The following is an 18732-nucleotide window of genomic DNA, read 5'->3' on the forward strand; positions in this document are numbered from 1 at the left end:
TTCTAACTTAAAAGCATGGTGGTCTGATAAGATACAGGGAACTATCCCAAGTTTTTGTATTGTTGAGGTTTTCTATGTTACACATTATGAAGTCAATTTTAGAAAAGGTTCCATGTGAAGTAGAGAGGAAGGTATATTCTTCTATGTTTGGATGGAATATATTATAGGTGTCTGTTAAACCCAATTGGGTCATAACTTCTGTTAGTTCTTTTGTTTCGTAAGTTTGTGTCTGGTGATCCTGTCTAATGGTGAGAGTAGGGTATTAAAATCTCCCACTATAAGTGTGTGAGGTTTTATGTGTGATTTGAGTTTTAGTGATATTTCTTTTACTAATGTGAGGTGCCTTTGTATTTGGAGCATAGATGTTCAGAATTGAGACTTCATCCTAATGGATTTCTCCTATGATGAAATGAAATAACCTTTATCTCTTTTGATGGATTTTATTTTGAAGTCTAACTTGTTTGATATTAGGACAGCTACAACCACTTGTGTCGGGTTCATTTAATTGGAAAATCTTTTCTCAACCCTTAACTCTGAGGTAATGTCTATCTTTGAAGTTGAGGTGCGTTTCTTTTATGCAGCAGAAGGATGAGTCTGTCTTCATATCCATTCTGTTAACCTGTGTTGTTTTATAGGTGAGTTAAGACAATTAATAGTGGGGCAAATTAAGGACCATTGATTATTAATTATTGTTTGTTTTGGATTTGTTGGGTTTTTTTTAGCTTCTAGTAAAGTGGGATTATCTATTGCTTTTTTTTTTTTTTTTTTTTTTTTTTTTTTTTTTGTGAGTATAGTGAACTTCTTTGGGTTGGAGTTTTTCTTCCAAAACTTTCTGTAGGGCTGAATTTTTGGGTATGTATTATTTAAATCAGGTTTTATCATAGAATATCTTGTTTTCTCCATCTACAGTGATTGAGAGTATAGCTGGGTATAATAGTCTGGGCATCCATGGTCTTTTAATGTTTGTAGAACATCTATTCTGGCTTTCAGTTTTTCCATGGAGAAGTCAGGTATAATTCTGATAGATATGTTACTTGGCATTTTTCTTTCACTGCTCCTAATATTATTTCTTTATTCTATATGTTTGGTGTTTTGATTATTATGTGGCGAGGCACAAGGCAAGGGGACTTTTTTTTTTTTTTTTTGTCCAGTCTATTTGGTGCTAGGTATGCTTCTTGTACTTTCATAAGCATGTCCTTCTTCAGGATGGGAAAGTTTTCAGCTATGATTTTGTTTAATACATCTTCTGCACCTTTGAGCTGGGTTTCTTTGCCTTCTTCTGTATTTATTATTCTCAGGATTGGTCTTTTCAGGGTGTCCCACATTTCTTGGATATCTTGTGTTAAGGATTTGTTGGATTTAAGATTTAAAGGAACAAGATCTCCTGAGCATATTGGGAGTGGGGGAGCAGTGAGTAGAGAGGGAGCTAGGAGAAAGAAAAGGGGAGGAGAGGAAAGCACATGAGACTAGGAAGATTGACTCAGGGGAGAAATAGACGAGAGAGAAAAGACAAAGATACCATAAAAGAAGGAGCCATTATAGGTTTGAAGAGAAAACTAACTCTAGACAAATGTCCAGAGACCTACAAGACTGACCCCAACTAACAATTTGAACAACAGTGGAAAGGCTACCTTAAATGCTCTTCCCTGATAATGAGATTGATGTCTAACTCATCTACCATCATGGAGCCCTCATATAGTAGCTGTTGGAAAACAGAAGCAGACACCCACAGCTAAACACTGAGCCGAACTGCAATCCAAATGCAGAGAGGGAGGACAAGACCAGGCTACACAGAAACCCACAGAGACAGCTGACATGAACAAGGAGGAGCTAACAGGGCCCCCAGACTGATAGCTGGGAATCCAGCATGGGACTGACTCAGGCCTCCCTGAATATGGGACTCAGTTAGAAGGCCTGGGCAGTCTAAGGGACCTCAGACAGTGGAACCAGGATGTATCCCTGGTGCACGAAAGGACTTTGGGAGCACATTCCCCATGGAGGGACACTCCCTTAACCTAGAGGCAGGAGGGAGGCCCTAGTCCCTACTCCAAATGACAGATTTATATGACCCCTCCTGGAAGGATCACCCTCTCTGTGGAGTGGGGGTGCAGTGGGATGGGAGGGTGGAGTAGGGGGAGGGAGGAAGAGGGAACTGGGATCGATATGTAAAATAAGAATAAACAAAGAGAAAAAAAAGATTTTCTTGGGTCGATGAATCTGTTTTCTCTAATTTATCTTCAGTGCCTGCGATTCTCTCTTCAATCTGCTGTATTCTGTTGGTTATGCTTGCATCTGTAGTTCCTGATCATTTACCCAGCTTTATTATTTCCAGCATTCCCTCAGATTTTGTTTTCTTTATTGTCTCTATTTCAGTTTTCAGGTCTTGAACTTTTGAATTATGTCCTTCATCTGTTTGATTGTTTTTTCTTGGCTTTCCTTGCTTTCTTTAGGAGATTTGTTGATTTCTTGCATTTTTTTTTTTGTTTTGTTTTGTCTTTTCCTCTATTCCAATTTTTTGTTTGTTTTTTTCCTCCATTTCTTTAAGGGATTCCTCTATCATTTTCATGAAGTTGTTTTTAAGTCGTTCTCTTCTGCTTCTTCTGTGTTGTTATGTTCAGGTCTTGTTGGTGTAGAGTCCCTAGATTCTGGTGATGTCATATTCGTCTTTCTACTGTTGAATGTGTTCTCATACTGCCGTCTTCCCATCACTTCTCCAGTGGGTGCTGGTGGGGTCTCTCTCTCTTCTCACCTCTCCAGGTGGGTGTAGGTGGATCAGGACTTCGATGTCAATAACTCTGGATGGTCCAAGCTCTCTTGGAGGTCTAAAGCAGAGGGCATAGGAGGTCCAAGATTGAGGCGGGTCCACTATGTGCAGAGCCGTCCCAGGAAGTTCCAAGGAGAGGGTCAGGGGTGTTGGACCTGAGCTGGCCAAACACTCACCTCATGCAGAAGGTGTAGGAGGGTTAAAACTGAGAGGAGGGACCACTCAGGCAGCAGTCGAAGGGGGTCAAGATGCAGGGCAGACCCAGGAGGTTCAAAGGAAAGGTTGGGTGGGGGTTGGACCTGAGCTGACCAAATCCTCACCTCAAGCAGAGGGTGTAGGAGGGCCAAGCCTTTTTTTTTTTTTTTTTTTTTTTCATATGCGCATGCAATGTACAATAGCTGGCTCTGAGAGGTAACTGGTGAACTCTTCTATTGAAGACTTTATTACTTCTCTAACTTTTTTGAAATTCAGCTCTTTATTAAACTGAAGTAATACAATTTTAATTTCAGTAATTTAAAATGCAGAAATTGGAAAGTAAGAATACTAAATACAACCTGTCTTCGTCTATAACAATGATGTAACCTACTTAAAGATTTCCTAGTTTGATTGCTAGGGAGATAAATATTAACGTAATAATTGTGTTGTCTGTCTGAGAGCTAATTACTCATGTTCCTAAAAATTTGAAGTTTATTGTAATGGCTAGTAGAAAGATTATAGAAGCTGTGGCTTGTGTAATGAAATACTTTGTTGCTGCTTCTCAGCACTTTCTAATGACATAATTTTAACTTCATTGGGAATTCTGAGTTTTCCATATGCTTTTGAGCCAGTTTCCTCTAATGACTTGTGTTTTACAAAATTACAATATGATACCAAAAACAGGTTAATGGGAGATGTCATTCTGTAAATATGTTTCTCTTATTAGTTAATGAATAAAGTCCTGTTGGCCAATAGGAAAGCCGGACTAGGAGACTAGGAGGAGAGAGGAAGAAGTAGGGAGGAGATTCAAAATGTAGGACCAAGAGAACAGAGGTCCAGATCTCTCTCCGGTAAGATGAGATCACATGGGAATACTTAAATATTAGCTAGCCAATAAGAAATACTAGTAACAAGCTAACAGCTTTATATCTAATACAGTGTGTCTGTGTGTTATTTGGGGCTGGTGCAGCTGTGGGACCAGGCCACCAGGAAGACTGCCTGTAACAATAAGTAGTAACATTGAGATGGCCAAGACACAACATTGCCATGACTGCAAAGGTCACTCATGTGTCCCCTTCATAGTTACAACCTTTCCCTCCTGACCGCTGATCTCTTGTTCTTCATTTCTAGTTTGCTTTGGTTTGGTTTGGTTTATTTTTACACCTTTAAATAAATAAAATCATGTCCTATTTAGCCTTTGGTGACTGACGTTTGTCCCTCTCGGGACAGTTCTGTGACATTCATCCACGTTGTTTCGCTCCTCAGGAGCTCTTTCATTTACATTGCGGGGTAGTGTTCCCCCACACGTACCAGAGATGTGTTGAGCTCCAGCTGGTGAGAGACTGGTGGGGGTGGTTGGTTGAGTTTTGGGTGGCAGTTGTGTTTGTTTGTTGCCATAGTTCTACCACAGAGCTACAGCCACAGCCCTGCAGCAGAATTTTTTTTAACTGCTTACCCACTGATGGACATCTGAGTCATTTCTGGTTGTAGGGGTGGGGGTATTGTGGGTAGAAGCTGTAAGCATTCATGTCTAGTTTTTGTATGAGCATAAGGCTTTTATTTCTCTGGAATGAATGGCAAGGAGTACATTACTGACTCATATGCATGACCGCTATATGCTTACTCCTTTTAAAAAACATGTAGTGTTTTACAGAGTGACCCACTGCACCCACAACATTATAACATAGCTCACTGCTTGCTGTTGTCACTATCTTTATGTTTGCCATTCTGCTAGGGGTATAGAAAGCTCTCACTGAGGTTTATGTTTGCAGATCCCTGACGGCTAGTGGCATAGAAGATTCTTCATGCACTTGTTTGCCTTCTGTCTTTCCTTTTCTGTAATTTTAATCTGTTTGCATACTGACACTTTTACTGTATGTGTGTGTATGTGGTGTGTGGTGTGTGTGTTTGTGTGTGGTGTGTGTGTGTATGTGTGTGTGGTGTGTATGTGGTGTGTGTGTTGTGTGTGTTGTTTGTGTGTGTATGTGGTGTGTGGTGTGTGTGTGTGTGGTGTGTGGTGTGTGTGTATGGTGTGTGTGTGTGGTGTGTGTGTATGGTGTGTGTGTGTTTGTGTGTGTATGGTGTGTGTGTGTGAGTGTGTGGTGTGTGTTGTTTGTGTGTATGTGGTGTGTGTGTGGTGTGTGTGTGTTTGTGTATGTGGTGTGTGTGGTGTGTGTTGTTTGTGTGTGTATGTGGTGTGTGTGGTGTGTGTTATTTGTGTGTGTGTGGTGTGTGTATTGTTTGTGTGTGTATGTGGTGTATGTGTATGGTATGTGTGAGTGTGTGGTGTGTGTGTGTTTGTGTGTGTGTGTGGTGTGTATGGTGTGTGTGAGTGTGTGGTGTGTGTGTGTTTGTGTATGTGGTGTGTGTGTGTATGGTATGTATGTGTGAGTGTGGTGTGTGTGTATGGTGTGTGTGTGTGAGTGTGTGTGTGTGTGAGTGTGTGGTGTGTGTGTATGGTGTGTGTGTGAGTGTGTGTGAGTGTGTGTGTGAGTGTGTGGTGTGTGTGTGTGTGTGGTGTGTGTATGGTGTGTGAGTGTGTGTGTGGTGTGTGTGTATGGTGTGTGAGTGTGTGTGTGTGTGAGTGTGTGTGAGTGTGTGGTGTGTGTGTGGTGTGTGAGTGTGTGTGTGTATGATGTGTGTGTGTATGATGTGTGTGTGTGTGGTGTGTGTGTATGGTGTGTGTGTGTGAGTGTGTGGTGTGTGTGTATGGTGTGTGAGTGTATGTGTGAGTGTGTGTGTGAGAGTGTGTGTGTGTGTGTATGTGGTGTGTGTGTATGGTGTGTGTGTGAGTGTGTGGTGTGTGTGTATGGTGTGAGTGTGTGTGTGTATGGTGTATGTGTGTGTGTATGGTGTGTGAGTGTGTGTGTGTGTGTGAGTGTGTGTGTGAGTGTGTGAGTGTGTGTGTGTGTGAGTGTGTGGTGTGTGTGTCTTCATACAGACATGCAGCTTTCAACGGTCAGGTCCTTTCTGCTGTCTGTACTGTGTCTCCCAGCACTAGTCACATTCCCCTCCACCCACTGAACTCTGTCTTCTGCCCCACTCACATCCCAGCCCCGGTATCTCCTCTGAAGTTTTAGGTCCCTTGCTTTGTTTTGTTTAAGTTTTCACATACAAAAGAAAGAAAAGCTACTACTTGACTTTCTGCATCTGGATTATTTGTGTAGCATAGTATCCTCTATCTCCATCCATTTTCCTGCAAGTGACAGGGTCTTATTCTTCCTTCTGTGTAGCACAAATTCTAGTTGGTCTTAATAATAAAAACCCAGAGGCAGGTGGTGGTTCCACAGGCCTTTAATCCCAGCACTGGGGAGGGGGGGCAGGTGTATCTCTGTGAGTTTGAGGCCAGCCTGGTCTACAAAGTTGGTTCCAAGACAGCTTCCAAAGTCACAGAAAAACCCTGTCTCATAGCTGTCTCATAGGATATTGCTTCCAGTTATTTGAGAGACATCCACACTTTTTACATGGTGATTTGTGGATTTTATAATTTTGGTGAATGTGGAGAGTTGGAAGACTGCCGGTCCAGAACCAAATTATTCTAGTTCTTAGTTTTCTATTCTTAGTTTTCTAAAGAACAATCTATTGCCCACCTCTGTTTAACCTAATATCCTGTGGCTACTTGGTAAGCCCTTTCAAAAATATATAAACAGATGTCTAGCTTCCACTAAAGATGTCTAGCTTCCACTAACTCTAGAGCTAAGCAGTTTGCAAACACAATCTAAGCATAATAGCAGCAATTTCCCTGATTTGCTAGAAGCCACCCCCCTGATGTTTCTAACAATATATATTTCAAGTATCTTAATTTGTTATGTCCTTTTTACTGAAAACATCATGAAACTACTACCATATTGGAACATGATACTTGGAATAACTCAAATCTACACTGCCAGGCATTGGCCACTTACATTTGACTCCAGCACTAATAATCTCTTATTCCCTTTGAGGTGAGAGTTGTGGGTGTTGTTGTTGTTGTTGTTGTTGTTTGGTTTTATTTTTATCAGTAGACTGTGTTCACTTTCATTCCTGCCAGCAGCATGAAAGAACCTTGTTTCTCCACACCATTACCAGTACTTGTCATAATGTATTATTCCAGTGGGGGTAAGATGCTATTTCATTGTAGCTTTCTGTATTCTCCTGTTGGCTAATAGTAGTGAGTGTTTTCTCATATATTTGTTGGATATTTCTATTCCACGTTTTGTGGTGTATAGGCAGATGATTTTGTGATTTTTTTTTTTCCGAATTGCTTGTCTTTGTTAAGTTTTAGGTTCTTTATTCTAGAACTTATCACCATGTTGTTCTTCAGGTCCAAAAGTCCTAGCCTATCCGTTTTTTGTTCTTCATCTCAGATTCCGCTTGAAAGAAAAAACACAGATCAATCGATGGGTGGATGGGTAGGTAGGAGACAGATAGATGAACTTTTAGCAGTGTGTCTATCCTCAGAAGGGTTTCACTGGACGATTTCACTGCCATGTGAACATCAGTGCTTACCTGAGCCTCATCTGCCCAGAGCAGCGGTCCTCTCTGATGTCCGTGTGCCTCCGTTTGGAAGTGGCATTGCTTTTCTTTTCTACCCCTGATACTTCTGATATGATCTGTAAGATTTGTGTTAGAACTGAGCCTAAGAAGACATGTGACTAGGACTTAAGGATCTTAATCTCGGGATTACAAGTTATAAGCTTTGGTTAATTGATAGTGACATGCTTATTTTTACTGATATTGCAGTCTTTAGAGGAATGCCTTGCTCATTTTCTTTGTTTTATATACAGTATTAATTCTGTCTGGTAATCAGAATGTGGGGGTTCTGTATTTGGATGTTTACTTCACCAGTTTGTTTGTTTGGCTGGCTGGTTTTCTAGTCAAGTGAAAACTTACCCACTGAAAAAATAGGAATTTCAGTATAGATTTGGGGGATTTCAAATATTTTTTTATCTTGACAAGAACAGGGCTAATAATGTGAAGCATGTGCCTCTTTGCCATGTAGAAAATTCAGAATCTTCTTGACTTTGCCTCTTGCAAGGCTGTCAGCACCATCATTTAATATATTTCATCCTTGAAAATGATTTCTTCCAATTGCATTTTCAATTTTAAAAGATATTCTGACCCTAGTTTTTAATTTCTAATGCCTCAATGTGGTAGAGCTTTAAAGTTAAGTGTCATGTTTAAGGTTGTAACTACTACATCTGAGATAGGATTTTGTTAAGGAAAAGGAAAGGTATCACAACGGCAACCTCCAGCTCCATGCGCCATCCCTTGGGGCCTCGAGTGCTCTTAGTGCTACTGCTTATTGTGTTGCTACTGAAAACTGTCACCATGGCACATTATTTGTCCCTAGGAATACTTCCAGCAGGAGCAAATGATATCACACAGTGATAGGCTCTTGGGAAAGCAAAACCAACAGCCTGGCATGTGATTGTCGTTTAATGAGGTCGATTACCTTGAGCCAAGGTGTTGCACGTATTTCATGAAGCAGAACTCCACAGGTTGAACAGACCCTTCAGAAGTCACCACGACAGACTGTGTGTCTTCTGTGGAAACTGCCAAGCCCAGAGGCGATGGAATGACAACATGGCTTCCCTAGTGTCAGCTCTGTAGAGGTGGGGAGCTTTCTTCCTCGCTTCCACACTGCTTCTACATCTCCATTGCTTATCAGAGTGCCTGACACATCAGCAAATAAGAGAAACCCTGCAGATCCTGACTGAGGAAGGCAAGAAGCACAGTGTAAACACCACTGCATTAACTTTTCAGACTCGCTTTTACGGCATGTCGCATTGCTCAAGAGAAGCATTGGCTTGCAGGCCACATTCTAACAGTGCTTTAATTTAACACACCTGAGTTTGACCACTAGAATCCCGTATAGATGGAAGGAGAAAATCCAGTGCCTCAGAGTTGACCTATGACCTCCACAGGATGCTATAGAATATGTATCCCACCCCAATAATAATAATAAATACTTTTAAAAACTGAATATTACAGGGCAGATGTTTGTAACTTTGTCTACTGAAGAGTTCTGGGTTTCATATTTATAACAGAAGCTGAAAACCAACACTTATTTTTATAAAAAGTTGTAATTTTAGTAGTTAAGACTTATATGACAGCCAATTTTAAACTTTTGATGTAAAAGGACGAAGCCATTTCCCTGACTTCCCCATAATTGGCAAGGCTACTTCTTTCACCAGTGAACGCCAGAAACAGCATGACTCTTAGAAAAGGCTTTTTACCACGGGAGGGCATGAGACAGTGGCGTGCCTGCCAGAAATCAGAAAGGGGCCTCACTGCAGAGCCTGAAATTACCATTTTATACATGTAAATTCTTAGCCAATGCCCTGTTAAAAATCACAAATGTGTTGTCTCTAAGTACAATGTAAATACTGTTATTTCATAAGTAGTGATACTTTCAAATGATTTGTTGTTTCATTCAGTTTCTTGTCTGTCTCTCCCATCTCCTTCATATCTTAAATCTAGAGCTTTCGAAGAGAGACGCAGAGAGCAAGAGGAAAGAGAGCATCAAATGAGAGAGCGCATCCTGCAACAGAGGAAGCAGAAGTTTGAGGAAGTCACGGAAAAATTTCAGCGTGCCCATGTCCCTCTCTCTCAGAGGAGGAGGGCAGGTACCTTCATTTCTGGAACAATTCTGAAACAAAACCGAAAGTTGTAATAGGACTGAAATAGAGTAAACAATAAAATTACACATTAAGAACAAGTAGAAAGCAAAACCACGGCAGCCTGGTGTGCTGTCTGGGTAGCAGGCACTTTAACCAAATGAAGATCAGGAATTGGATTTAAATTGAATTTGGAGAATACTGTGTTGGCTACATTAGTAAATTCTCTATTCACCCACAGGTTTTTCTCAACTTCATGCTAGTTCACAATGTTTGTGTTTTTAAAATCAACTTTTTTTAAGTAACTTAACAGAAAATGTAGCAGTTGGGCTCAGGAAATTGCTGTCACATTCATTCTGGTATTTTACTTCTGGTTCACTTCCAATTCTTATTTGAGAGATTGGTAAAGCACAACATACAAAATAATATAATCCAGCAATATAAGGCCCCAAACCAATTAAGAATTGAAGTAATTGGACCAGGGAGATGGCTTTGGTATAAAGCACTTGTGAAGCCTGAGGGCTGAAGTTTGCATCACCAGAACTAAATAAGCCAGGCAGATGTGGCCACGGCCTGTACTTAAGAAGCACAGACAGGATCCCTGGAGCAAGAGGCTAGCTAGGCTTGGCAAGCTCTCTGTTCAGGTGAGAGATCCTGCCTGAGTAAACAGTGGAATGTGATTGCAGCAGACTCACCTTTGCAAATACCCACACATACCTGCCTTCCACATATCAGCACGTATACACACAGGCACACACATTAAAAAGGAATTTAAGTATGACCGTAATTGATGTTTTCATATCACAGCCACAATTTTAGACCTTAGATAGCAAGAGAGAGCTAACAGTATGCCAAAGCTTACTAAAGAAAGAGAGTTGGCAGTACTGTGATGGACCCAGCCATCATGGACTCTACTGTGCTCTATTCTGCCCTCAGCTGTACTGAGCTACAGAAACTGGAATTGTGCTCTAACACTAAAAACCACAACTTATTGTGGATAAGAATTTAAGCAGTATCATTGGTACAATAATTGATGTGATAGCAGAATGTGTAACTACTGTGAAAACACAGGAAAGAACGTTAGCATGTATCAGGACATTAGGTCATTGTTTCTAGAATAATGACATGCATGACTCTTGAATCAGTATCTTGCCAGACAGAAGGGACAGCTCATACACATGCACTGTGTCTTTCAGTGTGTCAGAAGCATAAGTTAGTGGGTAAGAAGAGAAGAATATTAATTTGAAACTAGAAGTGAGTTGGAGCCAACTCCTGAAGAACTTTGTATGCCATGCTAGGAAGTTCATCTTTATACAGAATGCCATTTTTGAACTGGAAAGAAATCCATGTCTGTGTTACTAAGGTATCTTAGTATTAATAGGTGCTGCAAAGAACACTGATAGCGTGAAGACACCAAAACATGGTAGGGTTTTCTTTTCCTCTCATAAGGTCAAGAGCTGGTTCCATGGCTCTATGGATGCCTGCTGTCTTTCAGCTAGCCACTTTCTACAAGTGGTTTCTCTCTTTACTCTTGGATATGGTAGCTACTACATCGCCAACCATAAAATTGGTATACTAGACAGAGGTCAAGAGCTGGTTCCATGGCTCTATGGATGCCTGCTGTCTTTCAGCTAGCCACTTTCTACAAGTGGTTTCTCTCTTTACTCTTGGATATGGTAGCTACTACATCGCCAACCATAAAATTGGTATACTAGACAGAAATATTTTTAAAAAAAAAAAAGGACATAAAGGTTATGCCTCTGAACCTTTCCCTTTAAGTCACTTTCTTAGAGGCCAGCCTCCATTTGTGTAATTTTATCTATTTGGCTGCATTTGTAAGGGAAGCTGAAACATTCTCAATGTTGGCGCTGTTTCTACTCCTAACAGTATAAGCTTCGTTGCTAACAAAAGGAAATGACTATAAGGCAGTCCTCCCATGGTAAGATCTGTTTGTTAGAAGGGTAATTATAGTGACAGCATGGGATGTGGATGGAAGCTAAAGGCTAGGGGGAGAAGACCTCTGGGAAGATGCATTAAGTTCCTCAGCTGAGCAGTAACTGTGTATACACAGAAGGGGTAATCTACTCAGACACCACAATTGGTAGAATTACTTAGTACAGGAGAAGAAAAGCTACAAGAACAATGCCTTAGGAACTTGGCAGACAGCATCCCACATAATCTGCATTAATAAATGGCAGTATTTTACTAGCATGTATTCATTCTGTCTCATAATATCTTTATACGTGTATAAAATATTATCTTATTCACACCTATTACCCTCTCTCATGTTTAGAGTTAAAGTTTGACCTAACACCTGGGTAACGGTATGCTGGCTTTCCTTAAGTGCTTCGGAAAAAATCCCTGCCAATAGAATAGTGAGGAAGTATAGTGACATGGATGTTTCAAAAGTATAGCTGTTCTTTTAAAAAATACTAGGTTTCCACAAAGAGTTTGAGCTAGAAAATCATGTCCTCTACCACAGGCTTTGAATTGTGTATAGAATTTAATGAGTGGAACATGTTTCCATATGCAAAGGCTGTAAGGGAAAGCATTTTTTAAAAACAGCTGTGTTTTACCCAACGGTGGAAGGGACATTAGAAGGAAAGGAACATGTTGAGTACCGCGATGCACATTGGAGGGCTTTGAATGAACGTGGGTGTACACGGGAATCAAGAATGAGCGAGGGTCTAAAGAGCAGTGTGGGCTAGTGTCTGTGCACCATATTGTCATGAAGACATAGCTTGCCTTCCTCATAGATCCTCCTCAGTTGTAAAATTCAAATAACACCTGTGCCATAGCCAGGGCGAACACACTTCCAATAAGCTGTGTAGCAGTAAAGGCCCAAAGTAAGTTCATTTTTTTTAATATATTAATTTATTTTTTGTTTTTATTTTACATATCAATCCCAGTTCCCTCTCCCTCCTTTCCTCCCACCCTCTTTCCCTCTCTCCCACCGTCTCATGCCCCCCACTACCACCCCCCCCACTCCACAGGAGGGGTCATCTAAATCTGTCAAGTCATTTGGAGTAGGGACTAGGCCTTCTCTCCTGCATCTCGGTTAAGGGAGTGTCCCTCCATGGGGAATGTGCTCCCAAAGTCCTCTCGTGCACCAGGAATACATCCTGGTTCCGCTGTCTGAGGCCCCTTAGACTGCCCAGGCCTTCTAACTGAGACCCATGTTCAGGGGGTCTGAGTCAGTCCCATGCTAGATTCCCAGCTATCCATTTGGGGGCCCCTTAGCTCCTCCTTGTTCAGGTCAGCTGTCTCTATGTGTTTCTGCAACCTGGTCTTGTCCTCCCTCTCTGCATCTGGATTCCAGGTCGGCTCAGTGTTTACTTCTGGTGTCTGCTTCTGTTTCCATCAGCTACTAGATGAGGGATCCATGATGGTGGATAAGTTAGTTACCAATCTCATTATCAGAGAAGAGCATTTATGGTAGCCTTTCCACTGTTGCTCAGATTGTTAGTTGGGGTCAGACTTGTACTGGACATTTCTCTAGAGTCAGTTTTCTCTTCAAACCTATGATGGCTCCCCCTCTCTTATGCCCCCCCTCCTCTAGTCTGTTCCTCCCTGACTCAATCTTCCTAGTCCCACATGCTCTCCTCTCCTCCCCCTCTCTTTCTCCCAGTTCCCTCTCCACTCACTGCCCCCACTCGCCATGTGCTCAGGAGATTTTGTCCCTTTCCCCTCTGGTGAGGGACCTTATATGAATCTCTTAGAATCCTCCTTGTATCTTAGTTTCTCTGGCAGTGTGAATTATAGGCTGGTGATCCTTTGTTCTATGTCTAAAATCCATATGTGATCAAGTGCATACCATGTTCCTCTTTTTGTGACTGGTTTCTTCAAGTTCCATCCACTTGCCTGCGAATTTCAAGATTCCATTATTTTTTTCTGCAGAGTAGTATTCCATTGTGTAGATGTACCACATCTTCTTTATCCATTCTTCAGTTAAGGGGCATCTAGGTTGCTTCCAGGTTCTTGCTATTACAAATAGTGCTGCTATGAATATAGTTGAACAGATGTCTTTGTTGCATGGATGTGAATCCTTTGGGTATATGCCTAAGAGGGGGATTGCCGGGTCCTGTGGTAAACTAATTCCCATTTTCCTGAGGAACCGCCATACTGATCTCTAAAATGGCTGAATGAGTTTGCCACTCCCACCAGCAGTGGAGGAGTGTTCCCCTTTCTCCACATCCCCTCCAACATAAGTCATCACTGGTGTTTCTAATTTTAGCCATTCTGGCAGGGGTAAGATGGTATCTCAAAGTTGTTTTGATTTGCATTTCCCTGATAGCTAAGGATATGGAGCATTTTCTTAAGTGTCTTTCAGCCTTTTTGATTTCCTCTATTGAGAATTCTTTCTTCAGTTCTGTGCTCCATTTTTTAATAGGGTTATTTGGTGTTTTGTTGACTAGCTTCTTGAGTTCTTTGTATATTTTGGAGATCAGCCCTCTGTCAGATGTGGATTGATGAAGATCTTTCCCCAGTCTGTGGGCTGCTGTTTTGTCTTATTGACTGTGTCCTTTGCCTTACAGAAGCTTCTCAGTTTGAGAATGTCCCATTTATTAACTGTCCATCTCAGTGTCTGTGCTACTGGAGTTATGTTCAGGAAATGGTCTCCTGTACCAGTTTGTTCAAGGGAACCTCCTACTTTCTCTTCTAGGAGGTTCAGTGTGGCTGGATTTATGCTGAGGTCCTTGATGTATTTGAACTTGAGTTTTGTACATAGTGATAGACATGGGTCTATCTGCAGTCTTCTACACACCTTCATCCAGTTGTGCCAGCACATTTGCTGAAGATGCTTTCCTCCTTCCATTGTATACTCTTAGCTGTTTTGTCAAAAATCAGGTGTTCATAGGCGTGTGGGTTAATGTCAGGATTTTCAATTCGATTCCATTGGTCTACCTGTCTATTTTTGTGCCAATACCAGGCTGTTTTCAGAACTACAGCTGATTTTTTTTTTAAGTTTATCTTGTATCCTGCTAGTTTGCTGAAGGTGTTTATCAGCTGTTCCCTGGTAGAGTTTTTTGGGTCGCTTTTGTAAACTATCATATCATTTGCAAATAGAGAAAGTTTGACTTCTTCCTTTGCAAGATATTTAATGACAAAGGGGGGAGCGAGGTTCGGGGCCAGTCCGGGGAGGTCCCAGGGAAGGGTGTTGGGCGAGATTCAACCAGAACTGTTACCAGACTCACCTCTAGCAGAGGCCTGCCTATAGGACAAAGATCCAGCAGGCAGGGACTCAGGATGTCCCTGCACAGAGAGGCGGATCTAGCCGGGACCTGGCACTCTACAGCTGAGGGTCTAGCAGAGGCACAGCGATGGAGTGTAAGTTTATTTTTTTCATTTTATTCAGAGGAATATGTAAAAATTTTAAGACCATGAGATTAAATATAGAGAAGTTCATACATCAGAAAAACCTACACATTTTTCAAATTTTTTTTCAAATAAAATTGATGATAAAGATCTCAAAGTAACAATACCTTTCTTAGGACTTACATATCAAAGTTTAAATTTGTATTCTATTGTAAATTTTATACAAGAACTTTGAAATATTTTATTGGCCAATTAAATTATATACCAATAAACCATTGGTGATAAAATTATTATTATTTGTTTTTTTTTATTCCCTTAGTTTTTCACAATCCAGTTCCTCCATTAGAAGAGGCCCTTAAACAAATTCAGGAATCCAACTTAAAATCAGAAGTAAACATTCCTCTTTCCCACAGACCAGCAACAAGTTGGCGGTAAGTAATTTATTATTACTGTTTTAATATTATTAGACTGTTATCACTTAACATACAATAACCATATGGCTTTCTGATCACCAAATGTGTAGTCTTTTTCATTGGTTCAAGACATGGTTTCTCTGTATGGTCCTAGCAGTCCTGGAACTCACCTTGTATAATGGGCTGGCCTCAAACTCACAGAGATCCACTTGCCTCTGCCTCCCTAGGGTTGGGATTAAAAGCATGCACCACAACCGCTTGGCTCATTGGTTACTTCTTATCCCTGTTTTAGAATTTGTTCATTTTACAAATTAATTAAGAATTATGTCAATTATAATTTGCGGTCTTACAGTCAGTAATAAAACAAATACTGCCAATAGTGAATAATGTTCTATGAAAAATATCAAAGCTATTTAAATATATTGATGTTTATTGTTCATTGAATAGATAAAATTGTTTAAAATGTATTGATACAAATTTAGTTTAAAAAATAATTTTGTTATTGCAGTGGTTTTCTTCTCAGATTTTTTTGTTGTTATTGTCTCAAAACTACAATGTCTGTAGTTTATCTCCAGAGTTGCATAAATAAGTCATATAAAAGCAATAGCATGGACTAGCCAGTCACTATATATTTCCTCCAATAAATGTCTTTTCCATTTTTTCCAAATATTTTTTGATGTTACTATATGCAGAGAACTAGATGAAGCATTGGAAAGCAATTAGGAGTAGACTGCTAAAAATTCTATCCCTAGGAGCTGGAGGGAGAGATGGCTCAGTGATTAAGAGCACTACATGTAGCTAGATCGACTGATACAGACAGACAATACCTCGTATAGAACCTTAGAGAGAAGTTAAAATTCTTTGGAAATGATCAGCACTGTGGTTGTATGTAGTTCAGTGGAAGAGCACTTGCCCCACATGTGTAAGGGCCTGGGATTGATCCCCAGCACTACAAAAAACAAAAACAAACAAAAAAAAATAAGAGATACTTTTCTCTGTCTAGTCTGGGTCCTACTTGAACTGCTTTCTCTCTGCCCCGCCCATTGGGTCCCTGATAACCGCTCAGAGATTTAATATATGTTTATGGATGTGTGGTCAGTGACTTAGGCTTCTTACTGGCTAGCTCTCTCAAGTATGAACCCATTTCTATTCACCTATGTATCTCTATGTGGCTATGGCTTACCTAGATGATGCCCTGGCATCCTGCCTCCCTGGTGGCTACATGGCATCCCCTCACTCTGTCTCCTCCCTGCCTCTTCGGAATTCCTGCCTAGCCAAATTCTGCCTGTCCATTGGCCAAAACAGCTTTATTCATCAACCAATAAGAAAAGCATATAGTCGCAGATACAGAGAACATCCCCTATCACACATGAGTAGTAATAATCAGAACACTTACCTGAATGGAGTTATTAATAATTCAGGCTATAAATTGTGTTAATATTTTACCTATGTAGTTTATCATTCTGCTCTTAGAATTCCTCTGGTCAATAACTCTCCTGACTAGAGCTAAAAAACAGATATTCAATGTGGTCACTAGTCATTAGAGTCTGTTAGAGTCTCATTAAAAAGGAATGCTTCAGCCAAGCTCTGAAGAAAGTATGAGGTAATGGTGAGTGGTGCTATATAGATGAGCACATGCTAAGACCACAAATGCTAAAGTAGCAGTGATGCTGTCAGGAAAAGGTGAGCTGAGTCAGCTGGTGCTGTAGTTCAGTGGGAGCATGCTTACTGAGCATGCTCCAGACCCTGGGTTTGACCCGCCCTCTACAGAGAGAAGGTGACGGAAGAAGGCAGAGGTAGGCAAGAGACAAAGAGAGACCCTGTATTTTGAGGTAGGAGCAGAGATGCATGCCTGCAATCCCAGAGTTCATGATGTGGAATCAAGAAGATCAAGAGTTGAGAGCCTACTTCAGCTACATGAGACCCTATCCAAAACAACAGCAACAACAATAATAATAACGTAGATGAAGCAGAGAATACAAATACGAAGACCTTAACTAGATCTGAGAGTACAAAGAGAGATGCGTCTGTATGCTAAGAAGTACAAATTTGAGGGCAACCGAGATGGCTTAGGGAGTAAACACACTGGCCACCAAACTTGACACCCTGCATTTGATCCCCAGGACCCCATGGTCAAAGGAGACAAACTAATACAAGCTGACCTCTCATTTTTGTATGCACATAGAAACACATACAAATAAATGGAATCTAGAGAAGAAATGAAATATAAACTTCTGAGATTTTTAAAGATAATTTTAAGCAAATGCACAAAGTCTTCTTTTTAACATATCATTACAATCATTATAGAACATTGTGGATAATGGGGAGAGAAAGTAGATAATGGAGAGAGGAAGAGAGGGGGGAAGAAAACATTGCTTGAAAAGAATAGATTATGAATTTGGTATGATACCATAAGGGCAATGAAAACAATAAAGGTAAAGGGGAGAATTTGGTGAGTAAAAGTTTAGAGATTTCTCAAAATAAAAATAAAAATTTAATTACCATATAATTGAGCTATTTCACTTTTGAGAATATCCCCAGACAACTCTAACCCTACCATAGAGATGTTTGGACCCCTTGTTTATTGTTGCTTTCTTCACCATAACAAAGAATTGGAATCAGCCCTATTGTTCATCAACAGATGAATGGGTAACGAAAATGGGATGTGTGTGTGTGTGTGTGTGCGCGTGTGTGTGCGTGCGTGTGTGCACTAAGTTGTAAAGGAAAATTAAGTTAAAAATGTATAGGAAAGTGAATGAATATGTACAATATTAAGTGATGTCACATAATCTGGGCAAGGAATAAACTACATATTTTCTCTCTAGCCAATAATATATGTATATGTATAAGCAAATGTACATGTGGTTACAGCATTACAAGAAAGTAAAGCTAAATATAATTAAGATGAGAAAGGAATGAATGCAGGAAATGGCCATGAGTTATAAAAAAAGATACAAAACTGTTTTTCTAGTGCTAATTCTGTCATGGGGGGGAGGAATTGGTGGTGGATGCATGCATAAAACACATTCAATACTAAAAATATAAAATTTAATGTGAAGCTTCACAACTTCCATATCAAATGCCAACTCCAACTTTATGTAAGTTCGTTAAGTTGTATAGATTTTGGGTCTGGTTAATTTTGATGTGTAATGCTTTTATTTATTTGCAAGTATTTTACAACAAATTTATTTTAAAAGAGAATTTGGTGAGACTTTAAATTTTTTATTTAAGCTTTTTTAATCAGAAGATGGGAGTCCAATTATAAATGTAAAAATTTTTTATCCAAGTTGAGATAAGAGGACTAGAAAGAGACATGTAGGTTGTGGTTTTATTGTTACTCATTTCTTTGTTTTGTATTTTTGTTTCCCAAGACAGATGTCATTTTGTTCAGTATAGTGACTAGGTCTTACACATACATTACCTATAGTGTTACACATGTTGGACG

The 18732-nt window shown here is 40.2% G+C and overlaps 1 protein-coding gene across 1 annotated transcript in view; it reads left to right on the plus strand.

Annotated features, from left to right (window-relative positions):
- Window positions 1-18732, plus strand: part of Cep126 (centrosomal protein 126) — a 61079-nt gene that overhangs the window by 13040 nt on the left and 29307 nt on the right. The window contains exons 3-4 of the mRNA XM_051199151.1: window positions 9422-9567; window positions 15194-15305. Coding sequence (XP_051055108.1) covers window positions 9422-9567; window positions 15194-15305 — 258 coding nt within the window. The remainder of the gene's footprint in view (window positions 1-9421; window positions 9568-15193; window positions 15306-18732) is intronic.

This window comes from Phodopus roborovskii, unplaced genomic scaffold, assembly GCF_943737965.1.
Source record: "Phodopus roborovskii unplaced genomic scaffold, PHOROB, whole genome shotgun sequence".
NCBI classification, from domain to species: domain Eukaryota; kingdom Metazoa; phylum Chordata; class Mammalia; order Rodentia; family Cricetidae; genus Phodopus; species Phodopus roborovskii.